Source organism: Bos javanicus, chromosome 8, assembly GCF_032452875.1.
Source record: "Bos javanicus breed banteng chromosome 8, ARS-OSU_banteng_1.0, whole genome shotgun sequence".
Lineage (NCBI taxonomy): Eukaryota > Metazoa > Chordata > Mammalia > Artiodactyla > Bovidae > Bos > Bos javanicus.
The window spans coordinates 59,816,200-59,833,940 of record NC_083875.1 but is presented as its reverse complement, the minus strand read 5'-3'; the positions used below and the strand labels follow the sequence as shown (position 1 = coordinate 59,833,940).

Below are 17,741 nucleotides of genomic sequence, written 5' to 3'. Positions count from 1 at the left end.
TTCTTTCACCAATTCAGATCTCCCAGTCTTTGCTTATCTTTCTGGGACTATTTTTATTTATTTATTTTTGTTGCATTGGGTCTATGTTGCTGCTTATGGGTTTTCTCTATTTGCAGTGAGCTGGGGCTACTCTTCATTATAGTGCATGGGCTTCTCATTGCAGTGGTATCTCTTGTTGTGGGGCACAGGTTCTAGGCACATGGGCTTCAGTGATTGCAGCATGCTGGCTCAGTAGTTGTGGCGTGAGGGCTCTAGGGTGTGTTGGCTTCAGTAATTACAGAATGGGGTTTTCAGTAGTTGTGGCACGTGGTCTCAGTAGTTGTGGCTTCTGCGCTCTAGAGCACAGGTACAATAATTGCAGCACATAGGGTTAGTTGCTCTGTGGCATGTGGACTCTTCCTGGACCATGGATCAAACCCATGTCCCTGGCATTGGCAGACAGGTTCTATCCACTGTACCACCAGGGAAGTCCCCTTCTGGGACTATTTTAGAGTCATTTGCTGACACACAGGACACCCACTCCCAACCACTATGGAACACTGATGACAAACCTAATCAACTGTTCAATCTTCAGCAGCTCCTTTACATCCTCCAACCCGGGAGGACCTTTTGCAGCATAAATGGAGCCAGCTTTTCTAGGGTTTCCCCTCTCTGGACAGTGAATCCCTTGTAGCTGCTGTCCTGATTTCTGGTGGTTGCTCCCCACTGGGATCCTCTTTTGTTTTATTCAGTGGAATTTCTAATGCCCGCTCCTCTATCCCCCTCTAGTTTAAATGCAGGCTAAATATTCCCCACTGGTTCCCCAGTCCTGAACCCTGTTTTATTTCCAGCCCCCTACATAATGCCTACCTTCAATCCTTGCTCCCACTCTTACAACCTTCTTCTCCACCCCAGACTAAGGCCTTTGGAGTAAACTTTCTGACCCAGTATAAGGCACAGTCTGTCGCTCCAACTGAAATAATACCTGCTACGGAAGCAGACTGAAAATTTGTGGGATTTAACTTTTTTCAGTATGGCCTGGGTACCCAGCCTTATATTTCAGTTTCCATTTTTCTTAGAGAATTTCCTATAAATAATATTTGGAACTAACTAAAACACCACCTTTGAAAGAGTTCCATGTTTAACACTAGTGGGTCTGGGCCTGCAGGATCTGAGTCTCTGGCACTGATGTGGCCTCAAGGCAACTAACAGACAAATCTCAGAAGGAATGTTCATAGCTTTCACAGTCCTCAGTGTTTACAGGCTAAAATAGTGATGATCTAAGAATGACCACAAATCCTCATGTAACTTCCGAGAATGGCAAGCTCAGGTTGTAGGCAGAGAAAGGCCAGCTTGAGGGCTTTCTCATTTAAGTGCCCCTGACCTCAGATAGTTCAGCCTTTAAGGTGTCATAGTTTATCCCCAGAGAATACTCAGTGGGGACATGACAGTTTCTGAGATCCCAGATCCTCCATGTCCACAGAGAGGTGGGAGAGAGCAGTCTGTCTCAGGAGACCTGGATCCCAGTGCTTCAGGCCTCAGGAAAGAGCTAGAATAAGAATTTAGCCCTGGGTGAAGAGATGGACAACCCTAGGAGACCTGAATAGGAAAGCACTGAGTAGGGGATGCGGGATTAAGGATCTGCCTGCCCAGGATGGGATATTAGCATACATTTTGTAAACAGAAGTCCCTCAGTTTCTGCACTGGAAGGAATAGTCTTCACCAAAAGTACCTTGAATAAAAGAATGAGTTTTTCTCATAGGTGTTGTCCCAGGATAAAAAGCAAGGGCAGGAAGATCCCTATTAAAAGTCTACACTTTGTCAGCCTCTGTATGGAGCCCAGGCTCAGGTGAAGACAGAGTTGTCTTCATGGCATTGGGATACTGAAGTTCAGGAGGGCATGGTCATCGTGGGTCTGATCCTTGTTCTCTGGCTAGCACATCCTTTGTGGAGGATAGTCTCTATTTCCTATAATGCAGGATATTTATTCTTTTCAAATCTTTGTTTCTTCTGATAGCTGAGTAGTATCTTCTGTCTTTGCTGAGTTTTGGGTCCACATTTTGTAAATTCTGTAAATCTGGGCTTAGAGGAAGGAAGGAAGGAGTCAGCTTTACCTTATATTGAGGGCCTACTTGGGCTTCACAGAGGTGAGCAAGGCTCAGGAGGGAGGCTGACAGTGAATATCCACCCCATCATAGCTTCATTGTTCTTGCTCAGATGCCATATTTTTAAAATACTTTATTTTTTTTTCATAATACTGTCATTACAAAAAAATACAAAAAAACTACTATAAAAACATTCAAGGGCTTGTCAAAGTGAGAAAACCTAAAAACCCCATCCCAGAACCTGGCTGAAGCAGTCTTAGCCTAGCTCCTTCACTATTTGACCTTTATACAATTGTGGGAGTGGGGTGGGATCACACAGGCATCAAAGGGCTAGAAATTCCCCACGCAGCCTCCATGAAGGGTAAGAAATAAGTAGCTTCATATATCACAAAAATGGGATTTGGAAGTTTAGGGGTGGCTAGGCCCTGAGTTCAGAGGTGTGGGGAGAAACCTGTGACCCTGAATCTCTTGGTGGGGAATAGCTGCCACCTGACCCCAAAGCCCTTTCTCTTCCTGATGAAGGTTGGAAGACAGACCGTGCCCTCCACCTCTTAGCCTTAATACAGCAGGCCCCCTCCCCTTCCTCTACCCTTGCACATTCCTGGGAGCCGCAGGGAAGACAGAACTTCCAGCTCTGCAGGGTCTGGGCAGGGTAGCTGTCAAGAAGGCTGCTGAGGGTCCCATTCACTTCCCTGCCCCAAATGAAAAGTGTCTCGTGCTCAATGGCCCGGTTCATGGGTTATGGACCTTCCCTTCCCATCTCAACCCTGGAGAGGCACACATAGCTCTAGGTGTGTGTTTTGTGTGCATGAATAGGTGTGTGATAACCTTGGACACTGTGGACTTGAGGGTGGGGCTGGGGTGGGAAAGCAGTGTCCATTTTATCCTCTTCCTCCCTCAATAGGAGGAAGCTGAAGGGAAGGGAAAGGAGAGGTATTAGCAAAGCTGAGAAGGGAAGGAGGACATGCTATTTACAGGCGTGGACAAGGAATCTCTATATCTTCAAGTAGCACTCAGGTCATTCTCCAGCCACTGGAGTGGGAACTGGATTCAAAGGTTGTGACATGAAAATTGACCCCTGGTCTGGGCTAGCTCTCCCCACCTCCCTCCCACTCCCCCAGGGCAGCCCAGCTTTGAAAGGGGTCAGGGATAGGAACATTTCCCCTGAAAACCAGTGGCTTTTTTTTTTTTTTTTTTCACTTTAGAAAACGTTGCCAGTGTCCAGTGGACATCAAGCTGGGTGCACAATGGATGGGGTGAGTGTGGGGGGTATTGCTGTGGTAGACTCTGGGTTGGCTAGGGCAGAGCCTAGGAACAAGGTAGGTGCTGCTTAAGGATCTGCCGTGTCTGTGGTGTTAATCTATCTGGGAACCGAACTTTGAACTCGACAATGAGATCTCCCCGCTGGGTGGGCACCTTGGGGAAGGGAAGGCCCTCCCCACGGAGTCTCTTCACGGTGCCTGGCTTGATGACATCATTGCAGGGCAAAGGGATCACTCGGCCATCAATGGTGGGAATGTTCACGGTGCAGCCGCACAGCGCCTAGGGAAAATTAGAGAATGAGGAAAATGTAGGGTAGAGTGATTGGAAGGGAAGAAAAGTAAAAGTGGGGAAGAAAAAAATTTCCATCACTCCCACCCCCTGCCCAGTGAAAACATGATCTGATCCAGGCCCCACCTCCTTGAGGCTGATCAGGGCACTGTAGAGCACGTTGGTACCGTCTCGGCGGAAGTGTGCATGGGGCTTGTCTTTGAGCACAAAGACGATGTCGGCAGGGATGTTGTCAGGTGTGGCATCACCCTCTTTGGGGAAGGTGATCTTGGTGCCTTCCTTCCAGCCACGCTTGATGACAATATGCAGGATCTTGTCCTCGGTTCGCACAGTTCGCCCGTCAGGGTTGAGGCGCCGCCTTGTGATCTTCATGCGTTTGGTGGAGCCATGGTAGATTTCCTCCAGGGACACCCTCAACTCATGCACCACAGGTGGGTCCTGAACCTTGCGCCGAGGATATAGTGGTTCTGGGGCTCGCCTTGGACCCCTACTCAGCCCATTGAAGCCAAAACGGCCAAAGGCGCCAAATGGGTCGTCATCTTCATCCACATCCATGTCATCTGGGTCAAAGCCACTGAAGGGACGAGCCGAGCGACTGCTGGCAAAGAAGATATCGAAGGGGTTGGAGCCTCCAAAGAAGGAGGCAAAGGTGGCATGGGGGTCTCCATGGAAGGTGTAGTGAAAGGAGCCACTGGAGCCACCGGAGGAACCGCCACCAGTCTTCAGGCCTGGAGGGAGAAGAAGTTAGGGGCAGTGCGGCTGGTCTCCGCCCCACCCCAGTCTCCTCCCCTTGCTCTCTAGCTCTCAGTTCATCAGCCTAGAGAAAGAAGCAACATTTAACTCCCACAGAGAGGGCTGGCCTAATAGAGTAAGAAAAATCTCTGGCAAGATTAGTTTCTACTTTTTTATAAACTTAATAATAATAAGGCACATCCTGAGGGTCAAAGAGGCTGAAAAGCTAAGACTAGAAGACTTGTAGGATGCAGCCTCCAGTGCTGTAATCTCTTCCATCTACCTGTGACCCAAAGATGTCTCACTAAGCCTTGAATAGCTGGCCTGGGGTCATATTACAAGTCATACCTGGCTGCCAGATTTACTTATCTCCAAAGACAGGGCAAGAGGCAGTCACAAAGAATTTGACCATCCAGGGGGCTAGTAAGTGACTTGTCCCAAATAAGGTAGGGGTATCATCAAGGAGGAAGTCCCCTCTCAGTCTACTTCAAGCACAGTTTCCTCTTTCTCTGACTCCCACCCAAATGGGAAATCAGGAGGGCCCTCAAAAGTAGGAAAGATCATTAGCCTGGAGAATACTTATTTCTCTACACAAAGTTTTAAAATGCTTCATTCCCACACTCAGGGCTCACAGTGTTGCACAGCTCCAAGGGGTACCATGCACAAAAGGGGCAAGTGTAGACTGTGCAACACCCTGGAGTACACAACACCAAGCTTTCTCCCCATACCTTATGTCAGAGCAACCAAAATGCATGAATGAACTGGAACATTGCAGTGGTGACCCCAGCGACTCTCTCTGGAGTCAGGTTCTATCTCAGGGGCCCAGATTCCTGGAGGCAGTCTTCATGGGGCATGGTGGTGATGGTGATGGGAGTAGAGGGGGGCGGGGCATGTGTGGGGAGAAGAAGGAGGTTAACACTGAGAAATGATCTAGGGTATACAGACTCAGGGCTGGGGCCCAGGCTAGGGGAAGGGACTCTTCTCTTTGGGACCTATATCTTGATATTTATTGGCTGTGGAAGCCTGAGCCTGAATTAGCCTCCTATTTCCTGGGCCCACAAGAAGAGATTTGGGTTTCACTGAAGAGGCCAAGAGGCAAGCAATTCAGTGACTTGTAACAGCTGCCTCTTCATCCTTCCTAAGATTCAAAGTCTGTTCTTTCCTTCTACTGGGGGTCTGATTGTCAGGTGAACTCAAGAAGCTTGGCAGAGCTCAGTGAGAGAAATTGGTCTGATGATGACAGGAGGGGGTAATTTCTCTGCAAGGATTCCTGCTGTACCACTACTACCCCCTTTTCAAGCTGGGAACAACTTGTCCCTAGCCAGGGTGCACAGAGTCTATATTCACAACTGTTCTGGCTGGCTACTGGGGAGGGGGCAGGGCAAACAGAAACACAACCTGCATTTCCAAGGCTGCTTCTCCCTTCCCAGGCCCTGGATGTCTCCTTAAGGTTGTTCTGTATCCCCAGGAGCCCTGCTGGGGTGTAGATCTGTGTTAGAACTAGTGTCTGGACCTAGGGCCCAAGCTTTGCCCTTCACTTAAGTTTGGTCTTGCAGAAAGAAGTCTACCAGCTTCTCTGGTGATTCAATGGTAAAGAATCTGCCTGCAATGCAGGAGTTCAATCCCTGGGTTGGGAAGATGCCCTGGAGAAGGAAATGACAACCCACTCCAGTATTCTTGCCTGCCGAGTCCCGTAGACAGAGGAGCCTGGCTGGCTATAATCCATGGGGTCACAAAAAACTTGGACACAATTTGGTGACTAAATAACCCAGCTCCTACCTTTTTCCTAATCAAGATGAGGCCAAGCAGAGGAATGAATGCAATTCCTAGACAGGTCACATGGTGGCATGGTGTCTGCACTGCTTTCCTCTTCCCAACCACTACCCTTCCCATCTCTCTACCCCAGAGAGAAACATTTCTTAGCTGAAAGAATACTGAGGATTCCAGCAACTGCCTGGTGAATCTGGGAATTGGCAAGTCTAATAGGTGAGGAGGGAATAATGGAAGGAATTTTGGCATGGAGAATAAGAAGAGAGGGTTGGGAGGACTAGGGTATACAGAGGATTGGGTCATGTAACACAAAGCAAGGGCTGGGGAGAGGAAAAGAACATTCTTTTGAGTACCTACTCTGTGTCAGGTACAGTACATATCATTAGCCCATCTAATTTTGAGACTAGAATGGGGAGACTGAGGAGGATAAAGTGGAAGAAAGGTAGATGCCACTGGGGAGGAAGGGCAGTTCCTCCTGGAAAGGAGAGTCCTCAGCTGTGACAATGTCTCTTAATATAGCCTGACAGGTGCTTGTGGCTGGCGGGTGGCAGGCGGCCCTGAGGGGCAGGCCCAGAATTAGCAGCTACATCATGCCCGTGGGATGTGCTGGGAGGAGCCGCCCTCTCAGAGGCTTTATTTGGACCTTTCCTGCCACCCTATGCGTGGCCACCAGCTACCCCAGGGAGGGGGCAAGTTGCCAGCAGCAGTTCCCGTTCCACTCTTGGATCCCTGCCACTTCCTCAGGGAGTCGAAACTCTAACTCTGTTCTGCTGGCCTGAAGTGGGCAGGAATGGGGCAGGGAAGGGGACAACCATCTCTAGCTCAGAGCTCCAGTAGTTAATTCCCCGGCTGCTTAAGGGCCAAACTTTTATGCTGATGATTGTAAATGCTCTGTCCTCAGAGAGCCACACACTCCCTTTCCTAACCTTCCCCATCAGCCAATGAAGCAGCAGGGACTTCAGGCAGGACTAATAAGGCTGGGAGGGAAAGGAGGGCGGGGAAGGCCTCTGGCTCTAGCTTCTCTAAGGCCTGAACTTGAGGAGGGAGAGGGGCAGAGAAAGGCAGGGAGAGGGATGGGGAGCTGAGACTGGGGAGTGTGTGGTCTCTTTTTTCCTCTGGATGTCAGTGCTGGGAACACTTGTGCCTCTCACCCTTTTCTCGGTCTCCAGTTCCCTGCTTTGAGAACTAGGTCACCCAGGACCCCCAACAAGGAAAGACATCCAGTATCAGGCTGGGGCACTGCCCTCTTACCTTCCTCCCCATACTGGTCATACAGGCCCCGTTTCTTAGGGTCACTCAGCACATCATAGGCCTCTGCAATCTCCTTAAACTTCTCCTCAGCGTTGGGTTCTTTGTTCTTATCTGGATGGTACTTCAAGGCCATCTTCCGATAGGCTTTCTTGATCTCATCCTCGTTGGCTCCAGACGGGATCCCAAGAATCTTGTAGTAATCCTTTCCCATCACAGCCACTGGACCGGCACTGGTCTCCTTGTTTCTGAAAGAAACCAGGGCTGATCCTTGATGCCACTGTTCCCTTCTACCCCGGTCCTATTCCTGATGATCTTGAAGTTCCTAAATGACTCACTGTGTAACTTTCAGCAGGTCATGCCTGTTCTGTGGGCCTCTGTCTCTCCATCAGTATGACGAAAGGTTTGGACTAGAAGATCTCTTCCAGCTCTGACATTCTAGGATTCTGTGATTCTTTGTTTAGCTCCTGGGTTTTCCCAACAGGAAGCTGGGGGCTGTGGCCCAAGTCTCGGGGCTATTCTAAGGCCTAGGTCCTTGGGCCAGACTGAGGACCCCCACGAGCCCAGCTGAGTGTGGCGGTACCATGGACTGACAGATCCACACACAGGAGCTGGCCAAGATCAGCGTACTGGGTGAGGTCACCTGAGCATCGTGGTCTCCTACGCCATGCCTCAGGCATGGTGCCCAGGCTAAGGGCAGCTGGGGCAGTGGCCCAGGACTGGGGACGGGCCTGGGTCTTCAGCCAGATGCCTTGGCCAGCCAGGCTGAGTCAGGTGTGGGTGCTGAATTCCTCTCTGCCATTGGAGACCCCAGGTCTTCCTACCCCCACTCCCCAAATTATGCTAAGCCTCAAGTGTGATTCAGATCAGAGGATGACTAACAGCCTTGGAAACTGCTGTTTCTAACTCCCTCATTAGCACGGGGGTGACACTGCCCTTCTAACCAGGGCAACAGTTTGCTTTACTCATTTCCCAGTGTCTACACACAAAACTGTGTTTGAAGACATGTCTGTGCTGTGTAAGCATCAGTGTTAGTGAACAAAAGCATCCTAGGGTAGGGTCTTTTTAACCTTAGTTTTTAGGAGACAGTTGGGCACTAACCAACATTTCCTCAATACCTTTTCTACCAGTTCTTCTCTCTCACCTGCTGCATGGTTTAGGATCTGGCCCAGTGCCAGACCCATACTCCTTTGATAATCCCTTGCATGCTGGGTGCAAGGGCATTTGTTATTTATATGAGGGAGAAACACAGGACTCTTAATTCTTTCACTCTAATCTCCCTCCATCAATGTCTCTGTGGTGGGTATGAAGGAAGGGCATTTTCCTGTAGCTAGAGCTATTTGGGGGAATGGCCAGAAGCCATTCTCCGACCCAAGACTTGGCCAACCCCTGCCAAAGCCCAGAGTCTTTCTAGCAATGTCCTGGGCTGGCAGCCACAGCTGAGGCCTGCTTTTCTGCCTCTGATTGCTTCAGAGAGGTATACAGAGTTTCCTGGCAGGAGTAAGGGTTATAATGGGTAAGGGGAGGCCTCAAGGCTTCAGGTAGACAAGGACAAGAGCCCTAACTCCTGCCCCCACAGGGCCTGTTACAGGTGGCTGGGTTGACTCATGGTTCTGGGAGTCATCTCACTCTGATGAAGAGAAGGCTCCAGTAAGGTGGGTACTCCCCCTTCTCCCTACCAGCATGTCATGCCTGGTGGGGGGAGGCTGCAGTTGGGGGAGGCAGAAAAGAAAGAGCATCTGGGGGAGGGCAGCCATTTTCAGAAGCAGCAGTAAAAGCCGTCTGAGAGGGAGCTGGGGGTGGTCTGCCACCATTTCTGCCTCAGCCCACACTTTCTTTCCCCTGAAACTGGGAAGGAACCCTATCACACCAAAAGGGTGCCCCCAGAGAACTACAGCACCCTTTAGGCTGAGGGTGAGTGGAATGGCTTGGTACTGCTCTCATCCTCCCCTCGCTGTCCCTGCATTACCTCTTCGTATGGCCAGTTTCCTCCCTGGCAACCACCTGCTTGCTGTTCTAGATCTATAATTCTCTTGCCTCCACAGACATAGGGCAAGCTCTTTCAGGAATTGCCTTTTTTCTTTCCTCCCTCCTTCCCTCCCTCCCATACCCATGAGCCACATGTTGGAATGACAAAGGAATCCCATGGTGTGGCACTGCCTTGGATGGAGAGAATGTTAATGTAGAGGCAGGAATGAAAAATGAGAAATAGCAAGGGGGACTGATCCAGGAAAGGGGAATGATTGATACAGAAAATGAAGTACTGAGGGAGAGGGATGAAGGATGAAAAATGGAAATGTCTGAGGTGGCAAATGGGTTACCAATGGGATGTAAAGAGTTGAAATACTAGAGGAGGTATTTGTGGAAGATGGATGCCTGAATGGTTTGGTATAGGAGATGAATGACAAGGGGTGCAGTTCATTCAAATGTAAGGGTGGGACGGAGGGGGATTCTTATATGTAATTGGGGATGAGATGAGATGGAGGAAGCAGATAGGCAATGGAGGGGGATATGACATGAAGAATTTGACTTGGTATGGATATGAGTGCCCTTCTCCAGAGGGACTTACCGAAACTTTACAAACCCATTCAGCGTCCACGCTCGAAGTTTTAAGGGCTCCAGCTGAATTTTAAACATCAAGCTGGCTAAGAAGTCTTCTCCCCAGAAGTGTGGGAAGCTCCGGAAAGCTCCTCGGGCCTGTAGTGGGGGTGCTGCTGGGGATGGGCAGGAGAGCACTGTGCGCTTAAACATGCCCAGCCCAGCCCCTCACCTCGGATCGCTCCACCGGAGCCCGCTTGGAAAGCTGAAGCTCTGGAAAGCCACCTCCTCAGCGTCTCGGGCACTTGCCCAGCAAGCCTTGTCCGGTGCAGCAGGAGCTGGACCTGATCCCCAGGTGTGGAGAGTGAAGGGGTAGGGTCCCGAGATCACCTGCTCTCAGGTGCAGCGAGGTCTGGCTGATTGTGAATGGCTGTATGGCAGTGTGACAGTAAGGCTGGCAGTTCGAAGAGCGAGTGCTTGTGAGTGGCAGCGTGTGTACCTGTGACAGGTGTGATTGTCTGTGAGGGCCTTAGAGGCAGTGTGTTCTTCTCGCCTCTCCTGGGGAGGAGCAGACCCCAATCCCCAAGAATCTACTCAATGAAGTCACTGACGGGGAGTCTCCTCCCTCGCAGATGGGCGGGGTGGGGCGGGACAGAGCTCGGCTGGGACAAAAGGCGCGGCGAGGAGAGGAGGGGAGGGAACGGGAGGGGGCTCCGGCGGAGGAGGGTGGTCGGTGATGTCACCGGCGCTGGCTGACTGGGCTGGCTCAGAAACGCCTCCGCAGAACCCAGTGCGACCCGGCCCGACCCTCCCCCGCTTAGACGCTGGCTGCCCACTCTAAGAGGGTCGCGGACATCAAGCACCTTGCAGACTCCGCGTCCCCACACCCCCGCGGCGGAAGAGTCGATGGGCCCTCAGTGTCCCGATCCCCGCTCCCCCCGAATTAAGACCCCTGGCTTCGCGACGCCCCAATCCCCACCCCCGGGACCCTCGAGTCCTGGCTCGGCGTCCTCACCGGTGAGGAGCTGCGGGCGCCGCCGCGGTCCGTCAGACAGCCGCTGCCCCCACCCCCGGCTCTGGCTCCGCCGCCTCCACTAGGGACAGGAGTCGCCCGCCCGCCGGCGGCAGACAGCCGGCCCGGGAACCCGCCCCCACAGCTCCGCCTCCGTACTGCCCATTGCGCCGTCTGCCCGTCACTCAGCTCAGCCTCTGTTGTAATTGGACAGCTTTCAACGAGTGGTTCTGTGGTAGCCGTCCCTTCCTCCGCCCCTGTCACCCGGCCACACGCGCACACATTCCGGGCAGTGATTGGTATGAGTCTGATTGGTGCACTCTGGAATCAATCAACCACACCTCTTCGCTATCTGGTCATGTCATTGGTGAAAGGGACAGAGGGCGGCAACTCTTCGCGCCCTTTGATTTTATTGGTTGGTCAGTGGGGCTTAGACCCGAGTTGGGGGACAACTATTTTAGTCCAATCTCCGGTTTGAGAAGGTGGGACGTACTGGCCGCTGCTCGAATCTCGGGAGAACCTTCTGGAACCCCTGCAACGTCAAAGGCAGGCTTAAAGGAAAACTGCGCCTACCAGTTGGCGGTGACTCTGGGCATTCTTTCCTTTCTTCATTTAGGAGAGTAGGGGAGAGAATAGTGCACCCTGGGAGGTGTAGTCCTTGGACCAGGGTCAAAAGGTCATTCCTTCTTACCTGTCTTCCATTGAACCGTGAACTTACCTTGCCCTGACCTGATTTAGCTTTACCTTACCGTGACCCGGAGTTGACCTGATGTGACCTAACTGAATCTCAAAATAGGCCCCGGTAGATGTGCATAGTACTCTTCCTGCTCTTTTCTTTGTAACCTGGTAGTTCTCCACAATTTTAGCACCTCCATAATTCCCTTTCTGAGTCCCCTTTTTATCCTCTGTATGTTTCTCTCATTCGTGTTCCCTCATGAGCAGCCCCTTCTCAGCAACCCGCATGATACCCGTTAAAGTTCTTCCTATTATCTTTCATTTTACTTCCCCTTTGAATTACCATTAAGGTAACACATGTTTTAGACCCGTTTGACTTTCCTCCCTTCTTGCCCCATAGGATCTCCTGTCTTTCGCCCATGATCTTTTGCCTTACTCTATTCTTAATCCTTATTTATTCCCATGAGCTCCCCTATCCTCGTCCCCCTTTTAATCCTTCATCTCAGTTCCACATGATCTTCTTTCTTAACACCCTCATAATCTCCCATTTCAGTACCCCCACCCCCATTAATTCTCAGCCCCAGTGTCCTCGATGTTCAGAGCAGGCAGGGCTGCGGAGGCGGTTGCCAGCGGAAGCCGACGCTTGAGCAGACACGGTGCCTGGCGCCCACGTCACTGTCTCCCAGGCCCATCTGTGCTAGAGGGAGCGGGGGTGGAGAGGGGGTAATCCAGGGGTGAAGAGAGGGAAGGAGTTCTTGGGAGCTTTGAGGACAAAGGAAGGGCCAGAGCAGAAGCTGTCACCTCTCTTTCCTTGTGGTTTCCCAGAGGCAGAGTATGAACACCCATGAAGTCATGCAAACTAGATGGAGCTTGAAACTGAAGCTTGGAGGGCATCAATATCTAGGACACAGAACAGAACAAGAGGGGAGTCTAGGGGTCCTAAGATCAGGTCTGCCTATTCTCTGCCTGATCTGGCTTTCTGGTTATCATGATGGGTATTCCAGGAATAAAGGGGTGTGAAGGAAGGAAAGGAAGTGTGGTAAGAGGAGGCAGGGTGAGGGGGGATAAGGAGAGGAGGGAGAGAAGATGGGGTAAGGGAGTAGAGGAGTAGAGGCAGGTGAGAACAGGTGTAGGGGGTGGGGAGAGGAGGGGGGAAGATGGGTGAGGGGGTGGAGGGAGGGGAGATGGATGAGGGAAAGGGGATGGGGGTGGAGATGGGTTGATTAGCAAAGGGATGGGATAGAGAGATGAGGTGAGAAGGCATGAGAAAGGGAGGGGAGGTTGGGTGGTGATTGAATGAAATAGTGTGACATGGAGGTGGGAAAGGGAGGGTGAGGGGGCTCAGGACTGGTACTGGCTCCTAAGGGCTCTCAATCTTCCACCTCCAGATTCATGGGGGCCTGGACTGTGGGAGGCTCTGCTTCTTCCTATTCCAGTTCTGTCTATTTTGCCTCCTCCAGCCTTGCCTGTGCCAACACGGAGGCAGAGTTTAGTCACCGGCCTTTACCTGGTCCCAGCTAATGCTTACGTGTTGGCTTAGACCTTCAAGGGGGCAGAGCTGTGCCTTCAGTTATTGGTGGCACAGATTCTGTTGTTTGCCAAGTTTGCAGTTGCTGTCCTGTGTCCCATTGTCCTGGGTATCAGGTGTGTGTGAGAGGAACCAGGGGTGCCTCAGGGTGTGGCAAAGGGTGTGAGGAAGTAGGCTCTGAAGGCAGACTGTTGACCTTGTGACGTTGCTTACTATGGTGCCTAATTTCCTCTTTTGTAAAATGGAGATAGAAAACAGCCGTACCTCATAGGATTGTTGAGGGTTAATTAAGGTGACACATGTAGTGCTGACAGCTTGGCCTGAAGTTAATGCTCAAGAAAGTTAACTTATTCTATATGTTCACAGATATCTGGATATGTGAGTGCATCTATAAACGTTGGAGTCTGGAAATTATTTGTAGTGTTGTGTTTATCATGCAATTTATGAGTGAAAGTGTATCTGTTTAATTATTTTTGCGCAGTAGTGTGCTTGATTCTATGTTATTTATTGTAGGTATGTGATTTTGTGTTACTGTACATGTATGATTAAGTGTAGGCCGGTGTCTGTCTACATGACAAAAAGTGGATGAAATAAGGCTTCATGGCTGTTGGTACGCTGACACTGTCTGCCTTTGTATGCATGCATCTGTGATCTTGTCAGTTCCAAACACCCCCCATTCACCCTCTCTCCCTCTGGAGACGTCACAACCATAGATGTCCCTCATTTCCTCACCCTGAGGGAACTGGAACCGGGGGCAGGGGCGGGGGTGGGTGCCAGTGAGGAGGTGTTTAGACAGGAGCACATGTTCCCTCCCAGACTGTGTATGGGAGGGGGAGACCTCTCTCACGTATATCCTGAAGGCTCCAGAGGAAGTGCTCCCCCCAGCCTGTTCTCAGTTCCCTGTCTTGTCACCATGGCAGCAGTTGCCAGGGGCTCCCAGGGTTGCTAAGATCTGGGTGTGGGAGGCTGCCAGCACTGTTGCCAGTAGAAACAGAGAATCCTGGGGGAAAGGAAGACTACCCCCACGCTGCCGGCTTTATGCAGTGACAGGACTGTTTCTTGGACCTCTCCTGTGTCCCAAAATTGATCCTATAATTTGTATGTGGCAGTACTAGGGTTGGTGGGGGGCTTTAACAGGAAGCTGGAACTAGAATACAGAAATTCACATTCTGAAGAGATAAGGGGCTCTAGCCTGGTTATTCCTATCTTTAAGGTTGGGAGGCTCTTAGAAATTAGTGATTTCCTTATTCTGTCCACTATCACTTGTACTTCTCCCCTGGCAATATCTCTTCTTAAGTTCTCCAATGGAATGGTACTTATCTGATGTTTCACCTCCTATAGGAATACCTGTTGACCCCATTATCCACTGACTCCTTTCTGTAGTCAGACTCTCTGCATATCACCTGGATACACACTTCATGCTGACAGTTTAGCCCAGAATTCAGCCCCACAATGAGCCCCAACTTTGGCCTCAGCCTGAGACACTGATATTGGTCTTAGTCATGGATCAGGTAGTTCCCCCATCCAGCCTCAGTCTAAGCCTTCTCCTAGATCTTTTCAGATGAGCCCTAATCTTGACACTGATACTTGAACACTGACCAGTCATCTAACTCCCAGGTACTTGTCTAGTGTCTCCCTGCCTGTTCTGAACCTACACTGACTAGTTGTCATCTTTTTTTAGTCGCTAAGATGTGTCAGGCTCTTTGTGACCCCATGGAGTGTAGCCCGCCAGGCTCCGCTGTCCCTGGGATTCTCCAGCAAGAATACGGGAGTGGGTTGCTATTTCTTTCTCAAGGGGATCTTTCCAACCCGGATTGAACCCATCGCTCCTGCTTAGCAGGTGAATTGTTTACCACTGAGCCACCGGGAAGCCCTGCAATGACTAGTACCATAAAAGTTCAAAGGGTTTTTTTTTTTTTTTTTTGCTTTGGGGTGAGAGAACAGTACTGGGAATGACCATCAGAGGGCGTGCAACATCAGGTTCTGAGCACATGCTTCTCAGAGCCCACCTGGAAAGGGGATAATAGGCGAATTATGATATTGGATCTCTTCTCTCAGGTCAGGGCTCTGAGCTGGAGGCACAGCAGTTGGTCTAAGAGGTTGAACTAAAGAAATTAAGGCTTCCAGCTCAGTAATGCTGATGTTTTGGGGTCATGTGGGTCTGTACAAGCTTGGATCTCCCTATAGTTCAGCAGGCCTCAGGGCTGGGGTTACAGTACAATTCAGTTCAGTTGCTCAGTTGTGTCTGACCCTTTGCGACCCCATGAATCGCAGCACGCCAGGCCTCCCTGTCCATCACCAACCCCAAGAATTCACTCAAACTCACGTCCATCAAGTCGGTGATGCCATCCAGCCATCTCATCCTCTGTCGTCCCCTTCTCCTCCTGCCCCCAATCCCTCCCAGCATCAGAGTCTTTTCCAATGAGTCAACTCTTCACATGAGGTGGCCAAAGTATTGGAGTTTCAGCCTCAGCATCAGTCCTTCCAATGAACAGTAGAAGGTGCCTAACCACTTACTGGCGTCGCAGGCCTCAAGAGAACTGGAGACCTGGGAAGGCATTTCACCCTCAACGTCATATTTATGTCATATGCATGTATGGCTTCACTACCTTCCCTGGTATTCAGTTGTCTTTTGGTCCTATTGAGCAGAAATCTGCCCCTCCTCCACCTTTGATCTTAGCTCTGTTCTTGAGGTCATATCAACCTCACTGGTCCCATCTACCAGACATCAGCCATTTGCATCCCTCAAATCTGCTCCTCGATAGGGTGAACATGTCTCAGGCCTTCATGGGTTCCTCCTCTGCCTTGTTCAGTTCCAGCTACTAAGACCATGTTCCCCCAGCTGTGGTTCCATCTACTAAGACCATGTTCCCCTGGCTGTGGTTCAGTTCATGATGCCTGGCTCTGATTAGCTTTTTCCAGGGGTGCCAGTCAGCATACTAGCCAGCCCACGTCCCTCCTCTGACCCTTTCTTTCCATGTAGCCTCAGGTTACATCTTCACCAAGTGAAGACTGCATCCTCTGCTCTCCCTGACCTGCTAAATCACATCCTGCCTGTTTTGTACCTATTATAATTTTAAAGGAATGTTATTGTTCATTAAAAAACAAAGATACTTGAAAGTAATGAAATAAAAAACATTTTGGCAATACCTTCTGAGTTTTAGGGCAGTCCTTGGATTTGGTAGTCTCTGTATTTGATGCTTCCTTAGATGGGACAAGGAGGGACTTAAGTGCTCACTTTAGCAGCACATATGCTAAAATTGAAACATTACAGAGATGATTTGCATGGCTTCTGCACAAGGATGACATGCAAATTCATGGAGCATTCTATATTTTTGTTTTCGATGAGTATTAAAATGTAATAATGTAAAGTGACTGTGTATATGAATAAATGAGTATATTCAAAAAAAAAAGAGGGACTGAAAATCTCTAACGGTCTTGGCTGTGACTTCAGCACTGTGGACAGAGGCCAATGGAAGTATCCCCAGCTATGCCTGGGAGGGGGTGGTGCATGGAGTGATACACACACAGCCTTTAGGGGCCAGAAATTCTTGCTGTTCACTCAGTGCCTTACAGTGTAGCAAGCTCTTTTCAATTACCAATTTTATCCTGTCTTCACTCAACTATCAGCCTAGGAGGCAGACAAAATGAAGTGTTTTCCAGATTTTTACAGATGAGGAAACTGAAGTTTAGCAAGGCCAGACTAAACAACCCTATGAGTGGGGTGGGAGAGAGAACACTAATTACTCCACATTTAGCAAATTTAGTGATCACTGCTCTACTCTGGCTCAAGTGCACTCCTCTTTATCTCTAGGGAAAGTCAGAGTGGGTGGAAGTTTTTGTGGAACCGAAGCTCCAGCCAACCCTGGGAACAAGTGGCAGTTGGTATGAGGAACAGAGCTGGGAGGGTCTGAAGTTCCAGTCGACTGTCTGAATGAGAGTGGGGAAACCTTTCTTGTCATGAGGGTTCACAGAGGTCCAGCTTTCATGCCTTTTTTCTCTGTCCCAGTGCTTGACTTCACTGAGCCTGGAAACAGGAGAAAGGATTTGTAGGATGTTATTGTGTCTGAGCCTGATGGAGTTCTGTGGGAAAATTCCAGGAAGGAGTGGTGTGGGAGTCTGTGAGTGAAGGGGGTGAGTTGTGCAGGTGGTTAAGAAAGCCTCTGATGGGGGCTACATGCCTGGCTACCTATGTATGCCTCTTCCCTGGGGATGGAAACAGAAGGTGCTGGACCATATAGCAACTTTATTTGAGGTGTACTTTGACAGAGGCAGCACAATAAATTAAGAGCATGGGCACCGAAATCAGACTGCCTGACTCCCCTACTTCCTAGCTTTGTGACTGTGGAACCTCACTTTTACTTTCTCATCTGTAATACAAATCACATAGGATTGTTTTGAAGATTAGCTTATGCAAAGCACTTAGAACTGCCCAGTACATAGTAAGTGCTAAAATATTAGCAATTAACAGTTGATTCTTGAACTATGTGGGAATTAGGGGAGCTGATGCCCCTGCCACAAAAATCCTCTTGTAACTTTATAATTGGGCCTCCATATCCCTGGTTCCACATCTGCAGATTCAACCGAGGATTGTGTGGTACTG

General features: G+C 50.1%; 1 protein-coding gene and 1 non-coding gene across 4 annotated transcripts; one reads left to right on the top strand and one right to left on the bottom strand.

Moving 5' to 3' along the window:
- Positions 1–2,202: 2,202 nt before the first annotated feature.
- DNAJB5 (DnaJ heat shock protein family (Hsp40) member B5) lies at positions 2,203–11,067 on the bottom strand. 3 transcript variants are annotated; one of them, XM_061425635.1, is made up of 5 exons: positions 10,939–11,067; positions 9,955–10,099; positions 7,389–7,633; positions 3,762–4,363; positions 2,203–3,626 (listed from the first exon to the last, which is right to left on the bottom strand). In XM_061425635.1, exons 2-5 carry the CDS (start codon positions 10,020–10,022, stop codon positions 3,393–3,395), a joined length of 1,149 nt encoding a protein of 382 aa, XP_061281619.1. In that variant the 5' UTR covers positions 10,023–10,099; positions 10,939–11,067; the 3' UTR covers positions 2,203–3,392. The 3 variants fall into 3 exon arrangements, with proteins under 3 accessions (XP_061281619.1, XP_061281618.1, XP_061281617.1); XM_061425634.1 differs by having other exon boundaries at positions 9,955–10,096; XM_061425633.1 differs by lacking the exon at positions 10,939–11,067 and having other exon boundaries at positions 9,955–10,872.
- Positions 11,068–16,368: 5,301 nt separating this feature from the next.
- On the top strand, positions 16,369–16,475 carry LOC133253583 (U6 spliceosomal RNA). Its single transcript, XR_009738359.1, has one exon. It is a non-coding gene; the product is annotated as a U6 spliceosomal RNA (small nuclear RNA).
- Positions 16,476–17,741: the final 1,266 nt, after the last annotated feature.